The sequence below is a fragment of the Dermacentor andersoni genome, chromosome 2 (assembly GCF_023375885.2).
Source record: "Dermacentor andersoni chromosome 2, qqDerAnde1_hic_scaffold, whole genome shotgun sequence".
Lineage (NCBI taxonomy): Eukaryota > Metazoa > Arthropoda > Arachnida > Ixodida > Ixodidae > Dermacentor > Dermacentor andersoni.
This window is the reverse complement of record NC_092815.1, coordinates 160,491,797-160,515,365: the sequence shown is the minus strand read 5'-3', so window position 1 is coordinate 160,515,365 and position 23,569 is coordinate 160,491,797. Positions and strand designations below refer to the sequence as shown.

The window sequence follows — 23,569 nt, the reverse complement described above, 5'->3', positions numbered from 1 at the left end:
GGAATGGGGTTATCAATTTTTCTTTCGTCCATGTCTGTCTTAGCCCGCCTCCTGAAACTTTGTTCCGTGGGAAAGGGGAAGGAGGGTTTAGTTAGAAAATTTCAGAGGGAGGTGAGTGTCGACTCCTCCCCCCTCTGCATCCTGGCTACGCCAACGCTTGTGGTATTTGTAATTATGCCGGCAGTGGTCTAAAATCGTGTGCCGCTCGTAAAACGTACCATTTTATAACGCTCTGAAGCACTTAAATACGTGATTCATCGCAAAGACGGCAATAAAACCAGACATACTCCACTTTACCTACGCATTAGCCGTAACGTTCCCCATATTTCCACGAAATATAAACAGGTGGTTTGTTTAATTGAACGACAAGGGGAAAACAACTACGTACCCAAATAAGGCAGAAGTTCAGTTAATATTTGCAGTAATAATTAAGTGCCCCCCCCCCCCCCCCTCCCTCTTCATTTCCAACGAATTTGAACTGGGTGCCATATATAGTTCTCTTGGGACTCTGGGAAAAAATGCAGATAACAGCAATATGATACTCTGGAACGCTTCAACAAGTTATCTTCCACAAAGACTGTTATTATTGTGTGCACATTAGACACTTATTGTACGTAACCCGCAATATGCTTCCCACTTCAACGAAAAGTAAACAAAGTACCTGGCATAGTTTACGGAGAATATGGGGGAAAATGAAATATTCGCCCAGTATAACGCATGAGAATTGTGCGAAAGTCAGTGTTCAGTTATTATTTTCAAGGTACATAATTATTCTACTCACTTCATGCTTTCGGTACAGTACACACATATCATGATCCTTACTTCCTTTATGAAATTCCTGCTGCCTTTACTCCTTCTTAACGAGCGGGAAACTTCGTAAGCGCTTCAAATGTCGCCTTTAAGGCGGCCCAAAACGAAGTTTTAGCAAATTTCATTTAGCACCTAAATAAAGCAGAGGCGCCCACATTTATCTGCATATCACCTTGAACGTTTCCCACATTTGGGCACAGTATCTCAAATAAACTTCATGAGTGATCAATTTTTTTTTCCAGAAAATTGTGAGAATCTGGAATATAACGTTTTCGAAAGTGTCTAGTCGAGCTAACAGCTTCGTGGCGAAAACGTGGCAGCGTCTAGGTTTCAAGCTATTGAAATAACGAAACCTGCACGGTGCATCATTAGAGTTCGGTTTCAGGCTCTACAGAACAGAACAATACTTGGAAGGGCAACACAGCTGTCACACAAGCCTGTGTACTGTGAGCTTTCGAAAACAAACCACAGAGCGCGGCTCGGGTCGCAGTGTACAAAATTTTTTGCGTAATCAGAGATACAATAATCTGCGACACGTGAGGACACAAATAAACTGTCTTTCGGTCACATAAATTCGAGGTCGAGGAGGAGAAACGTTTTCTAAATATTTTAGTTCTCTCAAATTCTAAACCGATATCAATACGTGTGAACCAGTTCGATATTTTTGCACCGGAGCTGAACCTAAACTGAACCAGAAAATATGCGGAAGGCTGAACCTGAACTCGAGCCGAATCCGAAAACTTTTCGGTTGAACACCCTGGCTATAAATGGGGGCGCGTGGAGTAAGTGTGGAAACTTGGGGGACGTTGGAAAACGCTACGTTTTAGAATACAGCTCTATAGGCTACCGATATTGCAGCTGCTACGTCGTTTGACAAAGTAAAAAAAAAGGAAAGAAAAACTTACGGTGTAATTTGGAGCAACACCCTTGTACACCAAGAGGAACTCCTCTGCCTTGGCGCAATCTAGATGGAACTGCATTGTAAAAGAAAGAAGGATAAGAAATACAACTGTGCTTGCAGTTGGACAGACGGGAATTGCAGATCCGGAAAGTGCCAAGCTTTCTTTGAAAAGTAACTGCGGCAGAAATGGCCATCGGAATTGCTTTGAAGGACGAAAAAGGCTAGGAAACTTGGGGCAACAGCCACATCCCTATTGATTCACTGTGAGGTCCAAATGCCTGCAGGCGAAACAATTTTGCAAAATGTCGCTTAGCAATCAATTTTGCATGCGCAAATTTAGTGAGGCGGGGAACGAGAAAGAGCAGTAATAAGGGAAAGGAAGGTAGTGATAGAATAGAAGAAAGAGAGAAGTGAAAGAATAGAAGAAAGAGAGAGGAAATGTTGACAAAGATGTTATATGCGTTTTATAATGGCTGCGCCGCAGTACAGAAGTGTAACGTGGCTGAGCACGCGCACTGTATTGTGATGAAAGGGAGTGATAATTCTGGCAAGAACTTAGCGTAAGCCGCGTGTAATTATTTAGTATACTTTGGTGGTGCCTTTATGACACAAAAGAGGCAACGAGCACAACGAAGATGGAACCCGGACTCCATCTATGTTTGGTCCCCGTGGGTGCCCCGGAGATCCTGCGCCGTCTGCTCTATTATAATCTCGGGTAATCTCCTGAGACCTCTGCTTGTCGGTATTTATTTTACTTTCGTATGCTAAACGAACTCACCGAAACATAAATACTAAAGTGCAACCGTCATTATGGAAAACATATAAGAACCTTGCCGAAAAGTTCACGTTATGTACGTACACATGCGGAAGCGTTATCTTTCTTTCGAGCTGGACGTGTGCGTAATCGGATATAGCAAAACGTTTCTCAGCTTTTAGGAGTATACGTAGTGGGCAAATAATCGAGACGGTAAAATATAACGTACGTAAGTTATTAATCCCATTACTTCGCAGTTTATCTGCTATGCAGTGTTCATTTGAGAAAGAAAGAAAGAGCGAAAGAAAGAAAGAGAGAAAGAGAAACAAGTGGGTTGAGTCACTGCCTCAAAAATTTCTGTTGGGCTCACTAATTCTGTGCGGGAGCGACGGATCACGTCCGTATATAGTGGCTCACGCTACTAGTTCTAGAATTATTCATTTCAGTTTGTCGATCTCCAAAATCCTCGTTGTTCACATTGTATTCTGCGCATGACATGACAAAACAACTTCGAGTAGGGTAAGGTCATGGAACATATAGACGGGTATCCAATCACGAGGTCCTACAAGAGCGCGCACTGCGCATTCGCTTTTACGCTGTGCCCTGCCTCCCGCTGTCTCCCGAACAACACGAGAGCGGGACAGGTATAACGTAAGGATTCCTTTCGTTCAGTTCTGTTCTTTTCTTATCAGTCAAACTTCGCGTTGAGCCGATACCGGTGATAACGTGGCGGAACGCTGCTTTTACCACTGGCGAAGCACGATTAGGAATAGCATTGAAATCGAAACGCCACGTCTTCCCTGCCCAGCGCAGAAGTATTGGCTTTAGCTTGGCCGAGATTCAGTGGACCTTAATTGGTTTATTTTGATGATGTGCGGGCTTTTTTTTGAGTGCAAGGAGCAGGGATGGTCGAAGAGGGCCAATTGTTTTACATTAAAAGTTCAAAATTAAATCTAGCGTTTTACAAGCGAAACCACGATATTGTTGTAAGGCACGACCTAGTGGGGAACTCCGGACTGATTTGGCCACCCCGTGTTCTTTAACCTACACACAATGCACGGTAGCACGGGTGTTTAAAACGAAGCGGGATGTGGCTAACCAATTCGTCCATCCGCCGTCTGTACGGCGAAAACTCCTTCGGCGCAACCCCGAGCGCATGCGCAAAAAAAAAAAAAAAAGTGAAAGAGAGGCTCGTGACTGGCTGCGCCAGCAGTGACGTCGTTGCTATCCATCGCAGCCGAGCGCGCGCACGCGCGCAGCAGTTTCTCTCCTGCACCGGAATGGGTAGGCCTCGCGCCATATGTACTCCTGAGGAGCAGGCAGCTTTTGATCAGCAACGGCGCGAGCAGAACCCGGAACGAGCTCGTCTACGCCGTGCCGATGCTGCAGCCCGGGCACAAGAACAGGCTCGCGCAGCCGAGCGCGAGCAACAGCTGCGTACTGAGGATCCGGCAACCTAGCAAGCCGTCATTTAGTGAACCGTCGGGATCAACCCAGTGATAAACACCGGGGCCACACGTTTCAGCTTCGCTGGTTAACCATCTGTACGGAGTGCTTGAGCGGTGATTCTTTGCTTTGGCCCTCATCAAAATGCGGCCGCTGCGGCCAGGATTTGATCCCGTGACTGCGGGCTTAGCACCGGCAAATCCAAAGCCATTACGCAACCATGGCGGCTATTGATTTACTTTGCAAGCTGCAGTTGCAGTGGGGGCAATTTCGCAAGTATCGCTTATAACGCGCTGTTAAAAGGTGCGGGCAGTGCAAGCGAAAACAAGTACACGCTAACGGTCCTCTACAACTACCTTACCATTTGGAGCGCCGTAATCTCGAAACCCGAAGTCAGTATCTTCCCCAGCACACTGCTGACATTCCCTGTAATGCAAACGAGAAAACACAATAAGCTTTACACTCGCACAAGCCACAAAGTGGACTTAAGCGACGGGTTAGTGGAGCAGGATTTGGAAAAGAGCCGGTCGGTGATCCAAATTGCTAGCAAATCACATCGCTTAAAGCTAGACAACAGAGCCGAACATGCCGCGCATTGAGTTTTTCCATTCAAGCTCGGTACAACATAACGATTCCTTTTTTGTTCTATTCTATTTCATATCATCAACCGCACTGGTCTGACCGGTTTCAGTGGTAGGGAAGGCGTCTTGGACCACTGACGAGTCGCAGAAAGGAATATAATTGGAGTAATATCGTTACGTTACAGCTGTCCTAAGCTCTTGTGACACGACCTTAGCAATGAGCAAAACTGTTTTGAGGCTTGAGGATGTTGTTTATGCCATGCAGACTTATTTGAAATATTTATAACGAAGGCAGACTTCGCGAAAATAAGTAACAAATCTAGAGGCCGAATTGCCGAAGGCTTCGGTTCGAAAGGAACGTTCCTCAATTACCGCTCACATTCGCTAACATTGCGTTCCCCGCTAGGAACGACCTGTCACGCGGTTCCCTCCGTGCCGCAACCAGTTCGTCTCCTTCAAAGCCTGGCTGCCTTTGCAGCAGCAACACGTGACCTTGAAGTGAGAAGCTATGGGTATGCATGTGCACTGAGCGCGTCACGATGATGAGCGGCGTCCACACTGGTAAATGTTCGCCAATGATGCGTGCTAACATGGTGCTACCTGTCTTAGCAGAGAGAGGGAGCGAAAGAAAGACAAGAGGGAATGCCGGGACGTTAACAAGAAAATTGTGACGTTGTCTGTCCAACGCTGGAGGAGTGGTACGGCTGGCAGTGTTGCAAGCGCTATTTGCGGCTGTCAACAGGTCATCGCATCGTACACCTATTTTGCCACCGTCCACTGTAGTGCCGCTGTTGAGGCATTATTGGGCCCGCGCGGGTGCCGTGTACTGTCAACAGCGAAAATAATTTTTCTGCTACGCTGAAGGTAGGTAGAAATAACCCTTTTGAGCACTCGCAAGCTTAAAACTCGAAGGTTGATCACGGTTTGTGTTAAAGGGACAAATCTGAACAAACCGTCTTTGAACACGTGTGGCTTGACGACGCAGCAGGTGGTGTTCTCGAAAACCGCTGTGTTACAGCGACGATCGAACTGGCTTCCAAAGAGCACCAGGGATTCCTGAAAAGAAGGAAGGAAGGAAGGAAGGAAGGAAGGAAGGAAGGAAGGAAGGAAGGAAGGAAGGAAGAGCTTCAATCGTCGCCCTCTTCTCTCTCTCTCTCTCGCTCTTGAATTCGCCAAGAGCCTGTTATTTCTGAGCTTTGCCAAGTAAATTCTTCTGGATGGTCGTTTCATGCATCAATAACGTTTACCTAGAGCCAATTAGCACTTCATCTAGGTCATCTAAGTTTGTTCAACTGTTCTATTGCACCCGTGTTTGCAACTACAACCCTTACAAAGAAAATAGAAGCTTCGGAATTAAGAGTTATGCTTTTGTCATACCGGCTTTGTGTTCTTTTCTGCTGATACAAATGCTTGTTCATGAAAGAATCAGCTTGAACTGTATGAGCTGTACGAGCTGTAGGCCCACCTGGAACTGATAATGCTGCCTAAAATATGGCTTCTTACACTCTGGCTTGGCAACCTTTATGACACATGCTGTGATTTTACGTACATACACATATACGGGCAGTTGACTTACTTGTGATTTGGCTATGTTTAATTTAATGACGTGAAATCTCAAGTAAGCTTAGTCGTCGATCCTGTCAAAACACGGCGGTTTCTCCTCAGTATCCCAACAAAATTCACAACGACGCCTCATACTCGACTCACTGCTCCGTTTTCTACTTCACGCAAGAATGGTCGACAATTTTTAACTCTTCTCTTGTTTCCATTGCTTTCCCCCGCCTTGATAAATCAGTTTCCTGGGATGGACACAATGTTTTATTCATTTTATCTAAATAAACGTTTCAACTACAACACGCTTCGTTTCTCGTGACAAGCGTTGCGAGAGTGATTGAGACTCTGCAGTGACTTCTTGATTTTATTAACTCAGTTCCTGCGAAGCAACAGTTATCCACCGTTGACTTTTGGACATACGTTTAGAGACTTACACGTCATTTTGAGATGACTTCCAGCCCCCCCCCCCCCGCCCCCCGTCGCCCTCCGTATTCCACCAAAACATTCAGAGATCCCGTTTCCTCCGAAGTCCCAGGCGCTACTACGATGCTCATTTTGAGCAGTCGCCGATGAGGCAGAAAGAGTTGGCAGAACAACGCAAGTACTAGGGAGTTTTAGAAATAGGGGCCGCGAAGTTGACAGGCACTACAAAAGAGCGCAGGGATACAAAAGAACGCAAGGAAGAGCACACTTCTTTTTTTTTAAGCTGTGTTACAAGTAAAATTTGGGACAAACCTTCTCGGCTGACGGCTTGTCCTTTGAGATCCAGCATAGACTTTGCAATGTGACTGCTGTATGCAAAAGTGAGTGAAACAGAATTAAGTTGAACAATATCAAAAGAATAACCACATCTGGCAAATAACGCAATAGAGAAAAGAAGCATGAGCAATGCTTAAGCTTTGCAGTGTCAATGCTACAACAACAACAACAACAATAACAACAACAACAACAACAACAACGACGACGACGACGACAATAATAATGATAATAATAATAATAATAATAATAATAATAATAATAATAATAATAATAATAATAATAATAATAATAATAATAATAATAATAATATAAACGGCAGCTGGTTTCGACATATCCCGAAACTTAGATAAAGTGCAAGCATTATAGTGATTAACTACCTAAGTTTAAGTAATTTTTTACACGGTAGTCCGGGTTCATTTTCCGGAGCTGTACAACAACTGGGGACGCCAGCTCGATCCCATAGTATCTTTGCGGTCCAGAAAGCTAGATGATAGATTTTTTTTCTTTGTGCCAGTCGTACAGTTTGTTTTCCGAACATAGAATTTTTTTTTTCGAGTCCTAGTGCGGGGAGTGTTTTCGTAAGTAGCTGTCTACAGCACGAGATGCCTCAGCATTGTCTTCATTCTTCCTTCAATCATTAAGGATATGCTATGATAGTTTTTCCAATCGAGTAACTGTTTTGAATGAGTTGTCTGCGTCATTCTGCGAACGTCGAAGAATATGAGTATAGATAGAGGCATGTGCGCAAAAGCAGTTGTGCTTCACCGCACGCACCTCCAATGCGGAGCAGAGAGTCCTTTCAAGGGGGTAAAAACGGTGATTGAATGGTGACCGAAATTCGACTAGCCACTAGCTTTCCTTACTGCTCATTATTGCTAAAAAAAGTATGGAGATCAATTTTTATTGGGGGTATTCGCATAGTGAAATTTCAAAATCCAGTTGAACATGACTATTTTAGAAAAACGACCCCCGAAAACGAATCGAATACCGAATATCTTATCATTTATGAAGCAATAACAAATACGAAGTTTGTGCCGAGTCCACTTGGTGAAAAAAAAAAGGGGGGGGGGAAAGAAACAGGCTTATGTACACTGGCGTATACTTGCCGTTGACAATTAGTCGTCCGACCGTCCGAATAGCCGAGGATCGGGCAAACGACTAACAACTACATTAAGTTATCTGGGGCCTCATGGCAATGACACTAATGAAACAATGAAACAGCATGTTAACAGACGCTCATATACAACTGTGGGCAGGAGGCGCAAGGACGCAGCCTCCGTGGCCACGGTTTATTTGGGCCGGCCAGCCACGGTGTCGCGGGATCCCGGGTGCGGCCATTACCGCGACCGCTCAGGCGGAGCGCACTAGCGCGTTGCTGTTGCCTCAAAACATGGCTCGGTACCCATAGGGGGGATTGGCCACACTAGGTTGATTGGAAAGAGCAATTAAGAAAATACGAAAAGGAGAGAAGGCGAACATTCAAAACGAACTATTAGGCAACTAAATGCTCATAGATATTTCTAGAGGCACAATATATAAATTTAGGATAAAATGAAAATAAAGTGTCTCACGGTCGGTACCCGAGCAGTGATGGCTTTCTGGCGCTTCAGTGAACTTATGTATAGCACTAATCATTGACCCATGGCTTGCGCCTAATTGACAGGCGCCAATAAACGACAAAATGTTTGGTGTAGTAAGCGCTGATGCTGCAGCTTATACTAGTTGGAAATACGAGGAACTTTCTGCGGAGGAAGGAGAAGCGACGCAAAAAACAAAGCAACCGTCCATAGTTTCCAGTTCATAGCAGAAAGAGCAGAGGTTTGTTATGCATAAACCAGATCTATGAAGGTAAAAATTTAGGCGGGGAACTCTACAAACTGAAGCTTGATAAAGTCACCTCGCATTGTCGTGAAAGGCATTTTCTTCTTGTGTTCCACTGGAAATTTAGGTGTCGAAAATCATCTGCGGAAAGCAGGAATAATTCATAATAATTTAGAAGTAAAAGGCATTGAAATCTAGCTCCTGTTATACAGGCGAAATCGGGAAGACTTTTTAAGACTGAGCCATTTAGTGATAACAATTCGAGCGAGTCATCTGATTCATTTAAAAAGCACTATGACCGGGGACCCAGACAAGGCGGACGTCAGACAAATTGTCCGGTGCAAGAGTCGAAAATACAGTCAGCAGGGGTGACTGATTATTAGTAGTTAAATGTGTACAAATCGAAGGCGCATCGGTAACAATTATTATTTGAGATTTCTGCAGACCCAATTTTATGATGGACGGAATAATTGCCAAGAATTCCGCAAAAAATATTAGGGTATAATCAGCGAAACGGATAGCGAAAGACCAATTCAGCTGATTTGAAAAGATACCAACTCTGGCCTTCAATAAAGCGTGTGTTGCATCCGTAGAATTAACCAAGTGAGACGGAAATTGATTAAGGTGATCTTGAAGGAGACCTTCAAGTAGTTTTGATAACGACGCCCGATAAGTTTTGGTAACAACGTCTGAACAAAAAATTGTCGATGACGCCGCCAACGTGTCCTGAAAAATGAATCGGAAGAATTGATGAAAACTGACTGCAAACGGGAAAGAGATGCATCGTAAAGCATTAGAAATGTCAGCACAGTAAGTTTCTTAAATCTGGACTCAAGCGGAAGAATTTCAGCCTCCAGATAAAGCACATCGTTAGCCACAAAATTTGACAGTTCAAGACAAAAGATGCAGAGCTTGCTTTTCTGTGTATATTAAAGGTCTTAGCTTGTATGCTGCACATCCTGAAGAAAGAACACAGCCGAATTCGAGAATGGGACGTGCGTTAAGTTTATAGATCATCAGCAACAAAGCCCTACGCATACATGTCTTTTTATTACTGAAACGGTGCAACAATCCGATTGCACGTACGTTCTCCTGTACTAGCATTTGTTTCGATTTTCTGCTGCCAGTTTAGCGTGCCATCATATGTTATCCCTAAGTACTTTAAAGCTGCAACTTGCGGTATCGGCTCATTTCGATAATGAAGAGAAGTGAAAACGGGATTTGACAATGGAAACGCAAGTAACGAGCATTTCTTGGCGTTAAGGGAAAAATACAGTCGGTCCAGCCAGGACTCGAGTGCAGACAAATAAGATTGTGAAATTTGGTTTAACGTATTGATATCCCGTGATGAGGAGAAAAGTGCAATGTCATCAGCATAGAGATAGAGTTTCACATCCTGCTGAACTTGGACAGAAGATATCAAAATGTTAAACAAAAGCGGTGAAAGAACTGATCCCTGTGGTACGCCTCTGGTCTGTTCATATGTGCCCGATGGAACCCCATCCTTGAAACAAAAGAATTTTCTACCAGAAAACAACTTTTGTATACAGGCCCCTATTTAACCTGAAACCTCACAGCTTGCTAGTCTAGAAATTAAAATTCCATGTTCGACACTGTCATATGCTTTTGGAATATCTAAGCCTTAATTTGAAGAGAGAAAGAGTAATATATTGGTCAAGCAGAAACAGGCCAACCTAGATGCAGTAAGGGCACAAGCAGACAAATTCAGGTTGGTACCTGCAAACAAATATGCAGCCTTAGAACCGAGGGATGAAGATGACATAGATGTAATGGATGAAACCTCAACTAGGGTTGCTTCAGAATCAGCAGTTGAAGTGGGATGCAAGGCACCAAGGCAACCAGTAGGCAAGCTCTCCCAAGTAACAAAGGACCTAATAAAGAAGCGACAGAGAATGAAAGTGTCCAACTCCAGAGATAAGACAGAATTCGCGGAACTATCACAACTGATCAGCATGGTGAAAATCGGACAGACAGGACGCTGCGTCAAAGTTCGCTTAAAAGAAGATGAAACGTCTGTGACGTCAGGTGGAGGGGCAAACTTTCCCGCTCACTGCCGAAGTTGCTCTTGCCATCCTGTTTGTGAAGACACTCAAAATATTGGCAGGGGAGCCACTAAATGCGAGAGGAAAGTCATTGAAGCTTACCAAATCCAAGAACACGGCCACAATCAGTGCGTGACCGCACCCTCCGTATCACTATCTTGCAAAGAACTGGCTTTTTCTTTTTTTCTTTGGAAAAATGCCGCCGTTAGAATGTGTCATTCACCAATATTTTTAAGGTTTTTACGCTCTTTTAACGACTGCCTTGGTTTTGTATGGCGCATGCGCGTATTGATTTCCTTTTCTTTTCGAACCAAGTGCAAGGTCCATCTAAATAATTCGCGAAGCTTGGAACGAAAAGCGTGCCAGAATCTGTCCCCAAAGATATCAGTTAGTGGTGCACGATTGAAGCACGACTAGGTGAGGGGCGGACAAACACTGAAACTAGAAAACCTATGTATGTGAAAAAACAATTTCGAAAATTTTAAATCAGAATACTGCCATAAGATAAATATTCCGTTCCATATATGTTTCCTGTACCAATACAACAAAAGTTGATTTTCTTTTCTATTTCACAATTTGTTAGTTCGTTCTTGATGACCCATACCAACCAGTGATTCGGGCGCAAGGCTTGGCAAGACTGCAAACAAGATGTTACGTTGTGCGGAATGGCGTTGCTCACGTGAACGCGGCGGTTTCGTCCGAGTTTTTTTATTTCCTTGCGTGTTTGTTCAAAGTGCGGCATGCGCTTCACTTCAAATTTTGCGTGACCTAGCGAACGGAATTCATTGGCGAAAGGTGCGGGTGCAGGTTTTTTGTTATCGTAATAATAATAATATTTGGGGTTTTACGTGCCAAAACCACTTTCTGATTATGAGGCACGCCGTAGTGGAGGACTCCGGAAATTTTGACCACCTGGGGTTCTTTAACGTGCACCTAAATCTAAGCACACGGGTGTTTTCGCATTTCGCCCCCATCGAAATGCGGCCGCCGTGGCCGGGATTCGATCCCGCGACCTCGTGCTCAGCAGCCCAACACCATAGCCACTGAGCAACCACGGCGGGTTTTTGTTATCGTGCAAGTTCGAGCTGCGGCATCCGACGTGCTTGTCTCGTGGGGACGATAAATGCGGAACGCTCCGCTCAGCGAAGAAACATCGCGGCATGTTGGTTTACTCTCCGTAACACAGGCTCTGAGTGTCCGACGGGTAGCAACATGAGTAAGTCGAATGTTTTTCCGAAATGATAATGTGGGGCAATGTTGTCTTGTCTGAAAACAGTTGCCTATGAATACATGGTGTCGCAAGGAATTACGAATGATTCAGTGAAAAGGATTTGCATATGTTGCTGCACATTACGACTGTCTGCTGGCCATAGTACTTTTCATCCATTGAAAGGCGTTATGTTTGGTCAATCATATTGGTTGCATTATTCTAGACGAATAAAAGTGAAGTTGCTTTTGAAACCTCTGTGGCATTGTCAATTATTTCCATCCTATTCTCTCACTTTCCCAAGGGAAGCTACTGGAGCGATTGCCATCGATAACAGCCTAATTGCGTTCACATTAGGACATACGCCACTCCTATAGCTAAAGGACACGCCAGCGTTTCAGCTGAGGCAAGTCGCAAGCTCGCCGGCTCGCCTCAGCATCAAAAGAAAAATAATTGCTGGCGTAGCGGTATAAATGCCGGACGCTAAAGAAATTCAAACATTCGCGCCAAGCAACATAAGATCTTGACGTCACTGCCCTTTCCCATTGTGACGTCAGTTTTTTATTCTTTATTTCTTGCTTGCGGTTAGTTGTTCCCCCGATACGTAGATGTCGACGGTTGCAACGACCCATCATTTTCTTGACATGTGGGCTTCTATGGAAGCTTCGCTACCAGTTTACATATATACCTTGCCAAGTGTTTCATTAAACCCTGTTGCTAGTACCACCGTGCGTAGTTGTCTTTTTCTATCATGTTGTGCACGTGTCTTCGAAGACTGGGTTTCGCTGTATGTTTGTCAAGCTATGTACCAAAAGGCTCAGCACCAGGCTCTTCTACGTTACACTTCTCTACTGCCAAATTGGTCCATACCTTGTCTTTCATTATTCACAAAGTTATTCCTCCGAATTTTGAGAACGGCAGCCAACAAACAAATGTAACGAAAAAAAAAGACACCGACAGCGCATGTCCTTTATGTTATCTCTTCTCAGACTGAAATATTAAAATTGCGAAACCATAACAGGACATCGACCTATGCAAGAGGCCGGGTTTGTATACCAGAAAGCTCGCCTTCGTGCATAGCATTCGCAGCCAGCGTTTTCCGGTAAACGTTATGGTTGCATAAGGTTCAGTTGCCTGGAAGCATGAAAAGCAGTAAGGCCGGTCTTTGAACGCTATCGCGTTCCACTCTTAAAGGTGAAGCTTAAGCATCCTCCAAATTTTTGTAGGAATTATTGAAATTTCGCATGAAAAAAGAAGGGATAGGCAAGTGTTCTTCTGCGAGCACTCCCGTTTAGGAGGAAATCCAACTTAATTCAATGGCAGTTGATGCGGTGCGGTCCGCTATTAGGGTACAAAAGCAAGAGCAAATGTTGAAATCATGTGCTTCGCTGGCACGCAAAATAATAGGACCTATCCTCGAAGGCGTCTTGACGATTTGTAAGGGTGAGCAATGCTTCGAGTTTGAGAAATGACCAAAGAAGCGAAAAATAAATTAGCATGAAATATGGAAAAAATAGATAGACAAAAGGAAGGGGGGGGGGGAGGAAGCAAGCAAGCAATCAAGCCATCAAACCAGCCTGCCATCTTTTGAATAGCCTCTTTGGTTGCCGAAAAAACAAAGAAATAATGAAGGCCGTTCACAAAGACTTTTTCTTTTGTAAGTTGAGTCTGTCATTGCGGCACGAGATTTACGCAGGATACACCGTGTATATCGATGGCTCGATTTAATGACGAGCTACATGGAAACTAAACGAACACTCTTCCAAACAAAGCTCAACATTTGCGAAACCGCGCTGCTGCGTGCTTCATTGCATAGCGCCATTCTGGACAAGTGTGCACGCTGACGCCTGTAGTTATGGAACGGGAACCGTGTTCTTGAAACTTCTCTTTTGCAACTGCCTGCCAAAAATCGCCACCACCACGGCAATTCCCTCGCTATGACATCGATCGTTATAATGATTTACCTGCACCCGAAGGACAGCCCATTAGCAAACGCCTTTATGTTAAATCAGGTTCGTGATTACCGGACCTGCAGAGTGCTAGCTGTTTAGTGCTCTCCCCTTTCCTCCAACTTAATATTCATTCTTCCGTCTGTATGTAACTTGAAGAAAACAAAGTTCTATGGCCACGAAGTCATACCTTGCTGGCCCGAATCTCGGCCTTCCGTCTTCACTAGTTGGTTCCTAAGCCGGGCGAGAACCCTTTCTCCCAGAACCTGGATGCAGACAGCTGGGTCGCTTAAGAGGCCCTCGTCGAATCTGCGTGTGCGGTGGAAGAAAATAAATATTGTACAAGTGGGAGCAACGCATTGTCTACGTCGTATTGTTACAGCGTAAGACATCGACAGCTTTCGCAAAACGCACTCGATGTCTGAGGGTTAGGCGAGAAAGGTTGAATATAGTGGTATTCGAAAGAGAATACATCACTGCTTGTCCACTATCAGATACTTCCACTCTGTATTCTGAACCGTGTGTCCGGATTTGGCGAAATTTCTCTTTTCTCGTGCATCCACTGATCCGTGCTATGTGTCGCCGATGAAAGCATACCATGAATCTGTAGGCGTGAAAAAGTTTGAAAAGTATCACCAATTAGAAATGAGCTGTTGGTGCGAGTAAATGCAGAATCTAGCAAACGTCTGAAAGGAGGAGGAAAGAGAAAAGTAGAAGGCAGGGAGGTTAACCAGAATAACGTCCGGTTGGCTACCCTACACCGGGGGAATGGTAAAGGGGAAAACAAAGATCACAGGGAGAGAGAGGAGGGAAGGAAAGAAGGAAATTGCGGCAAGTTCGCTGACGCGTGTGGTTTAACAGAAATTGCATTGATAGTCACAGATGGTCGCACAAACCCGTCGTCCTTAAGAAACACAAAAGCGCCTTCACCACTTTATGGGCCGACGGGCGATGGGGGCGGTGTTCCAGCAGCACCTGCACAGAAAGCAGCCGATTGTCCAGTTTTTGGAAAGCTTTGGAAAGTTCTTGTCTCTCTAGGGCATATCTTGGACAGTGGCACAGCAGGTGGTCGATGTTTTCTTCGGTGCCACAGACCTCGCATGCTGCACTGTCAGTCACTCCAATTAATGTAGAGTATGCCTTTGTGAAGGCAACTCCTAACCAAAGGCGACAGAGAAGCGTAGCTTCACGTCGAGGAAGTCCGAGTGGAGGTCAGAGTTGCAGGGAGGGGTTTAGTCGATGCAGTCGTGTAAGTCGTAAGTTTGGCGAGTTCCACTCGGTCACTGTGAGACTGCGTGCCAGGTTTCGAAGCTGCCTTGCAGCGTCAGTCTTGAAAGAAATCCTAGAAACTACATTCTAAATATTTTTACACAGCCACATGGGTAACACCCCTATTTCTAGGACTTAAAAAGTTTTTATACCGCACGACAACAGAGCTCTAATTAGACGTGCTATGCGAAAAGGTGTGATCGAAAACTGCGTAATAATTCTGAGTTTTGAGCGCGCAGAAATATGTGACAAATAAATTTGACAGCGATAGCTTAGAAAGTTTATTTAATGCACTTTTTCTGTCGTCTCTCACAGCTATCATAACTATTACTTGCCAGAAAAAGTCGGCAAGCATGCCTTCATTGGCCCCTACCATCAATTCGATCTTACCCCTTACACGTGAGGGTGTCGGCCGTGTGACAACCAAACACCCTTTATATACCAATAAAGGTGTAAAAACGCTCCGTGTGGGTGCAGCTATTCTGGCATGATGACCTAGCTATCCGGCTCAGCAAGGTTATTTGTAGGTGACTCCCTTGCTGACAATGTCGCCGGCTGATATACCCTTTGAGGAACATTTCAAATTGACATCACATTACTTCCGCGTAAATAGACACTCGCAAAAAAGGTGCCAAGGCGCGTTGCACACAAGCAGGTTTCTGCTACGCTATTTTCGTGTCTCCCAGAACGCGTAGAACAGTGCCCAAGCCACCGCGGTTGAAATGGCCATTTTTTGAGCGACAACATCTCCATGGCCTGCAGATCCTATAGTACCATGCAGCGCAGCGCAACAGGACGAACGGTAAGGTGCGTGTTACTTTCTTCGCGTCCTTACTGCTGAAACTCGCGGATGCTCACATGTAAACATTTCCGTGCAGTTACTGGTACTCGTGTGGTATACTGGCGCTCGCTGGCGCTAGAGACACCCAAAGCGGGAACACTCACACTTCCTGCTGGTTTCCGCTCAGCAGTTTCACATCCTGGGGCGTGAGCCTGAGCATGAGCGCCTTGCAGACCGTGGCCCCCGCTGCCTCGACGGCCGCCCAGACGTCTCCCAGCCTCTTCACACCAGCCGGTCTCAGCACGAGCACGGCGCTGCATGGGAGGAGCCGCAAATTGAAACAAAAACCGAGGTGCGTACGCGCGCGCGCGCGTGTGTGACAAGGAGGTAAAATTTCTTTTTAGTTGCTGTTAATCTTTCTGATCTACATATGGGATAAACTTTCTATGTGGAAGTTTCACCATCGAGAACGAAGCGACAACTTGCGTGCAGTCTAACATGCCTTTCCCTACGTAGTGTTTTCGTGATGCGGGCGCCATCCATCGCCTTTGAATATCTGCAGGTTTCAAAATCTACGTAACCTTTCCCAAGTATATTGCAAACTGCGATCCGAAATCCACGAACAAACGAGTTGATGTGACACTCGGGGAAACGATAGGCAAAATAGGTGTGATAGGCGAAAGAGGTGTGAAGTGACGAGGGGAGAGAGAGTTGGTGTTGCTCTACTCCTAACAAGTTTGCAAATTGAGGTCACAGCTAACCACGAGCAGCAGGGGTTCTCGTACGCGTTAGGGAACTTCATTAGCGGTGAAATTTTGAGTACAACGCAACCCGCTGCTCTCCAGTGGCGCCATTGTTAGCTGGGTGCTTTGTAAACGCGCTAATTGGATCGCTTGTATACGAAACCGTGTAAACAACTGCTCGAGAACAGCCCAGGGAAGCCTGGAGCGCATTTGTTTGTACTTCTTTCTTTCTTTCTTTCTTTCTTTCTTTCTTTCTTTCTTTCCTGAGGAGGGTTGTGTTGTAACAAACAAGAAACCCCATCTTATGCGTTGCGTTGAACATCGGTATTTGCACTGTTGCCTGTATCTAGGCTATGTGAGGGCAAGATCCCCTCCCAGGACTACCTTCGCTTCAGGCCGAACGGATTGCCTAGGCTTGACAGCACAAGCTAATCGCTACGAATAAACTCTGATGCGTTGTTGAACGTTCTTTGCACATTTAATATGTTACACGGTTTATTTCTAGCACCACTTTGATGGACAAAATGTTTCGGATTGCTATAGGTAAACTTCATTTTTAGACGGTGAAATGGATACTATTATCGAAGATTAAGCACTAGTTGACACAGCAACTTTCATCATGCGTCGAATATTGAAGGAGCTCTTGATGAAATCAACGACCCCCGTTTACAGACAAAAATAGGATAGACTGCTAAGTGCGATGCATACTGTGGTAGTTTCAGAAAAAATTGGCGGTAAGTTATTTCCCTGCTTAACGAAAACTCACCTGTGCTTTATTTTCGGACATTAGGAACACTTTAAGAAAGTTTCTCATTATTATGTCTGGCAGTTTATCAGTCCCCGTTACCATACAAACAGCACTCAGTAAATACAGGCAGCTTGATTAAAGGAAGGCGCCGATTTGAGCAGAATCAGCACGTAAAAATAATTACGGGCAAGATATACAGAATGTTCACTTCAAGAAGTAATACATGCAAGCACGGAAGTAACAATCATTTTGTGGGAGGTGGCGCACCGCCTCCCACAAAATGTACATGTACACAACATGTACAAAAACATGTATAAAACATGTTCAAAGCATGTGCAGAAGTCATGCATATAGAAAGGGGGGGGGGGGGTCTGCAAGTCTATATACATCAGTGCCAATTCGTAGCGTCCGTTAAGAAGTCCAGGAAACGTCCGTGTTGCGGCGAAGGCCACAAATAGCTCTCTGGTGGCCGTGGCTGAGAGTGTCTGAACACAGGGCGCATTGTCTAGCGCGCTGAGGGCGTGGTCTTGCGTTGTCGACGTCTGCGCACCCAGTGCGGTGCAACTCGGCAAGCATAGTTGCGGCATACTGGCCGGTTCTTGGCGAGTGCCGAGAGTTCAGGCCGTTGAGGGAAAACACGCAGAAGACGGTGTTGTCGAACGACGTGCAACGGTGGCAGTGGCGGAGAACTGCGAGGGTCGCGAGTGTGCCTTGTTGCCCTTGCTGATTCTTGCTGCGTCACCATTTCAGGTGCGTGTGCGGTTGTGAAGATGCTGTCGTCGTTGATAGCGTCGGGTTCACGCAATCCGAGAGAGGTGTACCAGGCAGCACCGGCAGCGTAGGTTGCGAGCGAGGCGCAGCCACAGTGATCCAATAGTGCGAAATGACGACCTGCCGCAGGTTCTCGTAGATGCCCGGCCCGGGTAGAAGTCGGAGCTCCTAAAGAAAACCGTCTACCAGCTCACGACTTGCGTGAAGATAGCGCAAGTGTTGGTCACCCACGTTGTTGATGTAGAAGTGATATTTGAGTTGAAGAAACCAGATGGCAGAGCTGGGGGGGATGTGCTCCTGTAAAATTTCTATAGGCAGTGCACCCGTGGAAGGTGGGTGCACAGAACACCGGAAGGCCCGATTGCTGCTGCTTGCGGTGAAATCTCGAATACCGATAGCATCAGGGTTGCGGTCGTCGCTGAAAGCATTGCGAAGGTTGTACTTGTTTGTCTCCGTTCCTGAGAGAGTGAAATTTGCGCCTAGTGGAGCCGGTGGGAGAGCCCCTGAATCGGTGATAAGTGAGATGCCCCCGAACTCAAAGCGGACAGCTTGCGCAAAGGTCCAAGGAGGGAGAGCAGCGGTCTGTGGAATAGCCGAAAGCGCAAGCTTTCGACCCAGTGAATTCTTTGGAAAGAGTGGTCGCGCCGCTGCGGAGGAGGCTCACGGACGGAGCAGAGGTTTGATGCTGGAGCCAGCGCTTGCTGACGATCGGCATGGGTTGATGCATGCGATGTGGGACCAGACGCGGAATGACGCGACGGTTCGAATGGCGAGAGCTGTTGCGACTGAGCCCTCGAGGTTACTTAGTGAGCAAGGGAGGCTGCCCGCAAGTCCTTGTAGAAGTCGGGGCCGGTGGATGGCCGCAGGAGCCTGGAACCCAGCCGGAGCCTGGAGCCTTGCTGATATGGAAGTAGCTGTCCAGCTGGATGAACCAGATGTCCGGCATGTCGATGTAAAATTCCCGGACACCCTACAACCCCGGGACGTCTGTCGGACGTCGTGAGGTCACGTGACTGTCGCCTTGGTGGAGTCGGTGCGCTGACGTTGGCATGGCTGGTCTCGGTCGTCCGGGTCCCCACTTTGTTGGAGGCGGCGCGAAGAGGTAGCCGCCGTAGCCACGGTTTATTTAGGCCGGCCAGCCATCGTGCCGCTGCATCTCGGGAGCGGCTGACACCGCGACCGCTCCGGTCGAGCGTGTTCTATTCTCACGCTACATGCACGTGAATCGTCTTCTTCACCTGCTCTGGAGGCGATAATCGCGCCGCTACAATATAAACACGTAGGTATCGATGCATGCAAGTGCAATTTGCAAAATCATTAATCTAGACTTCAATTCCGCGACAATCAGTGGAAAAACAAAAACAAGACAAAAAAACAACAGACAAATTGGGATTGAGAATTGTAAATATGACAATTTATTCTCATTCTCAATGATACGACATGTACTCTCGAATTTTGATGCGATGGTTCTTTCATGCATATAAGCACTGGTGCAGTAAAGCCAGTTGGTGCGCAGCGCATTTCCTGTGCAGTTCCTGCTATGTCTTCGTTTTTATTTAGCACAGCGTAACCATGTTCCACAATGACAATTTATGAGCGCGTTAACGAACCCTTCCTGTTTGAAATTCCATTTTCTTTTTGTTTTTATTTTTCATTTTTTTCCTTCATCATTTTAATTGTTGAACTGCTTCTTATGTTACCATATTACATTGGGACGTTACCTATTTCTGTAAAATTTATTTCATACTGCTAAATTGCTTGTTAGACTAAAAAGTTGCTTCTCAGGTCTGTGTTAAAGAAATTTCAAGCATCTTTGTAACATCTTCCCTATGTACTCTGTGTTTCTTCTGCCAACTGCCCGCTGCCGTCATTCGGAGCAGCACCCACTATGGACGCTATAACGTAAAACTATTCCAAAGCTTTCTATTCCAATTCTGCAATCAGCCCTCCACGATTGGTCAAAACTTTTTTGGACCACCCCCACTTAACCTGCCTGTCACGCGACGTCACGAAAACCATGATAGCTCCCCACCTGATATAACGTGTACACACTGATTATGCATGATTTGGTCCAACAAAAGAATATTAGTTATTTCTGATTCGACCCCTTTTCGCCATTAGCCCTCGGCTATTGGTCAAAAGTTTTCGGGCTGCACCCACTTCACCTGCCTGTCATGCTACGTCACAAAACCGCAAGAACTCACGCGTCAAAGTGACGTGTACGCGATAAAGATGCATTAATATGCCGAACAAAACTGCATTTTCTTCTGAATAGCCGCAGGCTGCCCCGTTCCGAAAGGAATAAAAGATGGCTGCCACCGATCGCTCAGGCACTGGCGACTCGCAACTGCCGGAGAGCATGGGTTTATTTGCATACAATAAAACCTTTTGCGTGGCCTTGTAACGTTCTCAAGCACTTTCGGCACATTTACGACCTTGCTTTACCAACTCTCCTTTGATGAGGATCCGTCTTAGTTGCAATCTCAACCTTCCGTTGCATGTTGCCACAATTTTCGACCAGCCACCTCAAGCCAAGTAAGGGAAAGTGGACCAATCGCAGACGCCGGCACCACCCCCTTCATCCAGTTATCGATTTTCACTGCAGTGGCTCGGCCTCATCAAATCCCTCTCCACTTGAGCGTGCTCCTCGCCTCTTGCCAGCCAATTAGATTCGACAAGCCGCTCAGTGTAGGCAATGTTATTCGTTCTTCAAGCAAACAAAAGTGACCGCCTATGAACGAGGACAGCGTTTTATTGGTCTGTTCAGACAACCCTGTGGGTGACCGCCCGATCCTTGCGTCGGCGGTTACGCAAATTTGACGTCAGGAGATTGGAATAAAAACATAGTGGAATAGTTTTAGGTTATAGGGCCCCATGTCAAGCTACTCGCTGCAGTAGCTTTCTGTGACTGCTCCTTCCTTTCCTTCACAGAAAGATAAATAAAGCATTGAATTGAATTGAAGATTCATTCGAAGCCCTCCACTGCGATGTGCTTTACAGCCTAAGTGTGGACGTTAAACTAAATAAGTAAGTAAATAAATAAAAAAACCCGGAAAAGGCAGAATTAACGCGAAGCGATGTTCACGCATCGTTGCGCCATCATACCGTTCGTGCTTGGGTCCCAGGAATGCGGCTGTCTGAGCGTCGGCGTATCCCAGGATGCGCAGGTGTCGAGAGAGCACGGCCACCACGTTGCCCGCGTACAGGTCGCGCAACGAACAGTCCTCGCACTCGGTGCGCCGCAAAAACACGCGCCGAGTCTTCACCTCAATCTGCAGGCGCGACACAAGAAAGAAGCAGAGAGGGAGAGAGAGAGGCAAACAGGACAGGGAGGGTGACAAGACGGACATCCGTTTGGCCACCCGCACGGAGGAGGAGGAGGAGTTCATGTGGATTACAGTATGTGTGGTAATCTGCTTTTTTTTTTTTTTCAGTACAGCAGTAGCAGTCGTTTTGCGGAAATAAACATACACACTCCAGGGAATGGCCAATGATTGAGTCGCACAAATACGCTGAAGTGTATAAAGCTGAGAAGCAAGGAATTGAGTAATAATAATAATATTTGGGGTTTTACGTGCCAAAACCACTTTCTGATTATGAGGCACGCCGTAGTGGAGGACTCCGGAAATTTTGACCACCTGGGGTTCTTTAACGTGCACCTAAATGTAAGCACACGGGTGTTTTCGCATTTCGCCCCCATCGAAATGCGGCCGCCGTGGCCGGGATTCGATCCCGCGACCTCGTGCTCAGCAGCCCAACACCATAGCCACTGAGCAACCACGGCGGGTAGGAATTGAGTATGTGTTGGCAGAACGGCAGCATTTGCGTTATGCAAATTCTACACGTTATCGCCACCCGGCTCTACCAATAGTAAGCCATTGCAAGAAGGAAAAGAAGACGACGATCGCGACGACAAACCAGTAGTAGTAGTGCTGTAACGGTAGCGGTTTTGGGCTGGCAGTACATATTCCAGAGACGGTTTCAATTCCACATGTCTACACTTACATAAAATATACCTAGTCTATTGGTTGTTACTGGCATAGTGTTGATCGCTTAGCTAGCACTTGGTTCACAATTCAGCGAGCGGTTGGACTGTTACAACTTATCTATTCTAACATACCTGTTATACATAGCTTTGAATGGATGCTTTCACTAAGTGCTCCAGTGAATCAAATTGGATGAAATAAAATTTAGCAAATCGATCAATCACCCAAACCTGGTGACTAGCCATCAGGTAATATCGACATTGTCGGCTTCCCTACGTGTGCATCACGTTCCACAGTATGCATAATATGACTACGCTATGCCGAGTTAGCCTTTTGCCGCGTTAGTATGTTCTTTTCGGGTTATCTTTACTTCAAACATCTCAGATTACAATAGAGATTGAAATTAATGAGTTGCCTCTAATTTTTGCGTAAGTTCTTTTATGATACCCATGGTAACAACGTGGCTCAATTGTTCAGCTGTCCAGACTGTCGACGACGTGGCGTCATACAACTAAACGTAGTCGCCATTAGAGTTATATTGAAAATTACGGGTGCGACCATTACAAGCCCACTGTAGTAGTACCGCAAGCGCCGCGAACAGCCCTCATCGTTTATGAGACTTTTTGTGAGATCAAGAACGAGAACGTTAAAACACTGTTTCTCCTTTCTTTTTCTATCGCTTCCATCGCACATCAGAATGAGTCACCCGACAGTTTATGCCCTGTTCCAATTGAACAAAAGGACGGCCCCGAGAATTTGATTAGGAGCCCACAATGCGTCATTAATGATAATTTGAAAGGAACACACTAATCCTTCAGAGCAAGCATCGTCAGACATGCAGACGTTCACGCGGCTGTTCACGCATGGGTTCAAGAAATGACTCATGCAACCTAAAAACACCCAAAGCAGCTCACCATTTCCACCGTCGAGTCCCTGGTGAAGAAGTTCAGGATAAAATTTCTCACGGAGAAAGTGCTCGCATCATTCCATTCGGCGAGGAACGAGTATTTCTTGCCCGACACTGAGCAATGAAATAAGAAGGATCCTTGCAGTTTCTCATGATCCACACTTCGCACCCATTCTCGATATGCGTTCGCTTTCCCTCAGTGTTCCATCCTGATTTCGACCGCGTTCAGTACAGACGGGTGAAAAGTTCGTGAATGTAATTGCAGCACCTCTTCTCTAAACATTCATTACGCAGCGACTGTACATTTAGCAATGTATGCACCATCAGGGTTCTAGAGAGCCCGCCACTGCGCTTAAACGAGCGAGCTCATGTACAGTGGCGACGGCACTGATCGTGTTGCTGACATCGCGGGATGAAACACACTTGAATTCGTTCTATTGTACTGCGACAACTCGTTGGGCGCTTTGGGTATTACAAGAACAACGCGCAACACTGGATGTGATTGGGCGAACATTGTTG

General features: G+C 45.9%; 1 protein-coding gene across 2 annotated transcripts in view; it reads right to left on the bottom strand.

Annotated features, from left to right (window-relative positions):
• The window catches only part of nmdyn-D7 (nucleoside diphosphate kinase homolog 7), a 36,833-nt gene extending 13,560 nt beyond the window's left edge, over positions 1-23,273 (bottom strand). Inside the window, exons 1-8 of one of the 2 annotated variants that reach the window (XM_055076447.2) lie at positions 23,058-23,273; positions 21,263-21,429; positions 16,060-16,209; positions 14,036-14,154; positions 6,782-6,837; positions 5,446-5,548; positions 4,273-4,337; positions 1,716-1,784 (exon numbers count right to left, since the gene is read on the bottom strand). In XM_055076447.2, coding sequence (XP_054932422.2) covers positions 1,716-1,784; positions 4,273-4,337; positions 5,446-5,548; positions 6,782-6,837; positions 14,036-14,154; positions 16,060-16,209; positions 21,263-21,429; positions 23,058-23,060 — 732 coding nt within the window. In that variant the 5' untranslated portion in view covers positions 23,061-23,273. Of the gene's footprint in view, positions 1-1,715; positions 1,785-4,272; positions 4,338-5,445; positions 5,549-6,781; positions 6,838-14,035; positions 14,155-16,059; positions 16,210-21,262; positions 21,701-23,057 lie in introns of those variants that run through there. The other variant, XM_072286580.1, reaches the window with a different exon arrangement.
• Positions 23,274-23,569: the final 296 nt, after the last annotated feature.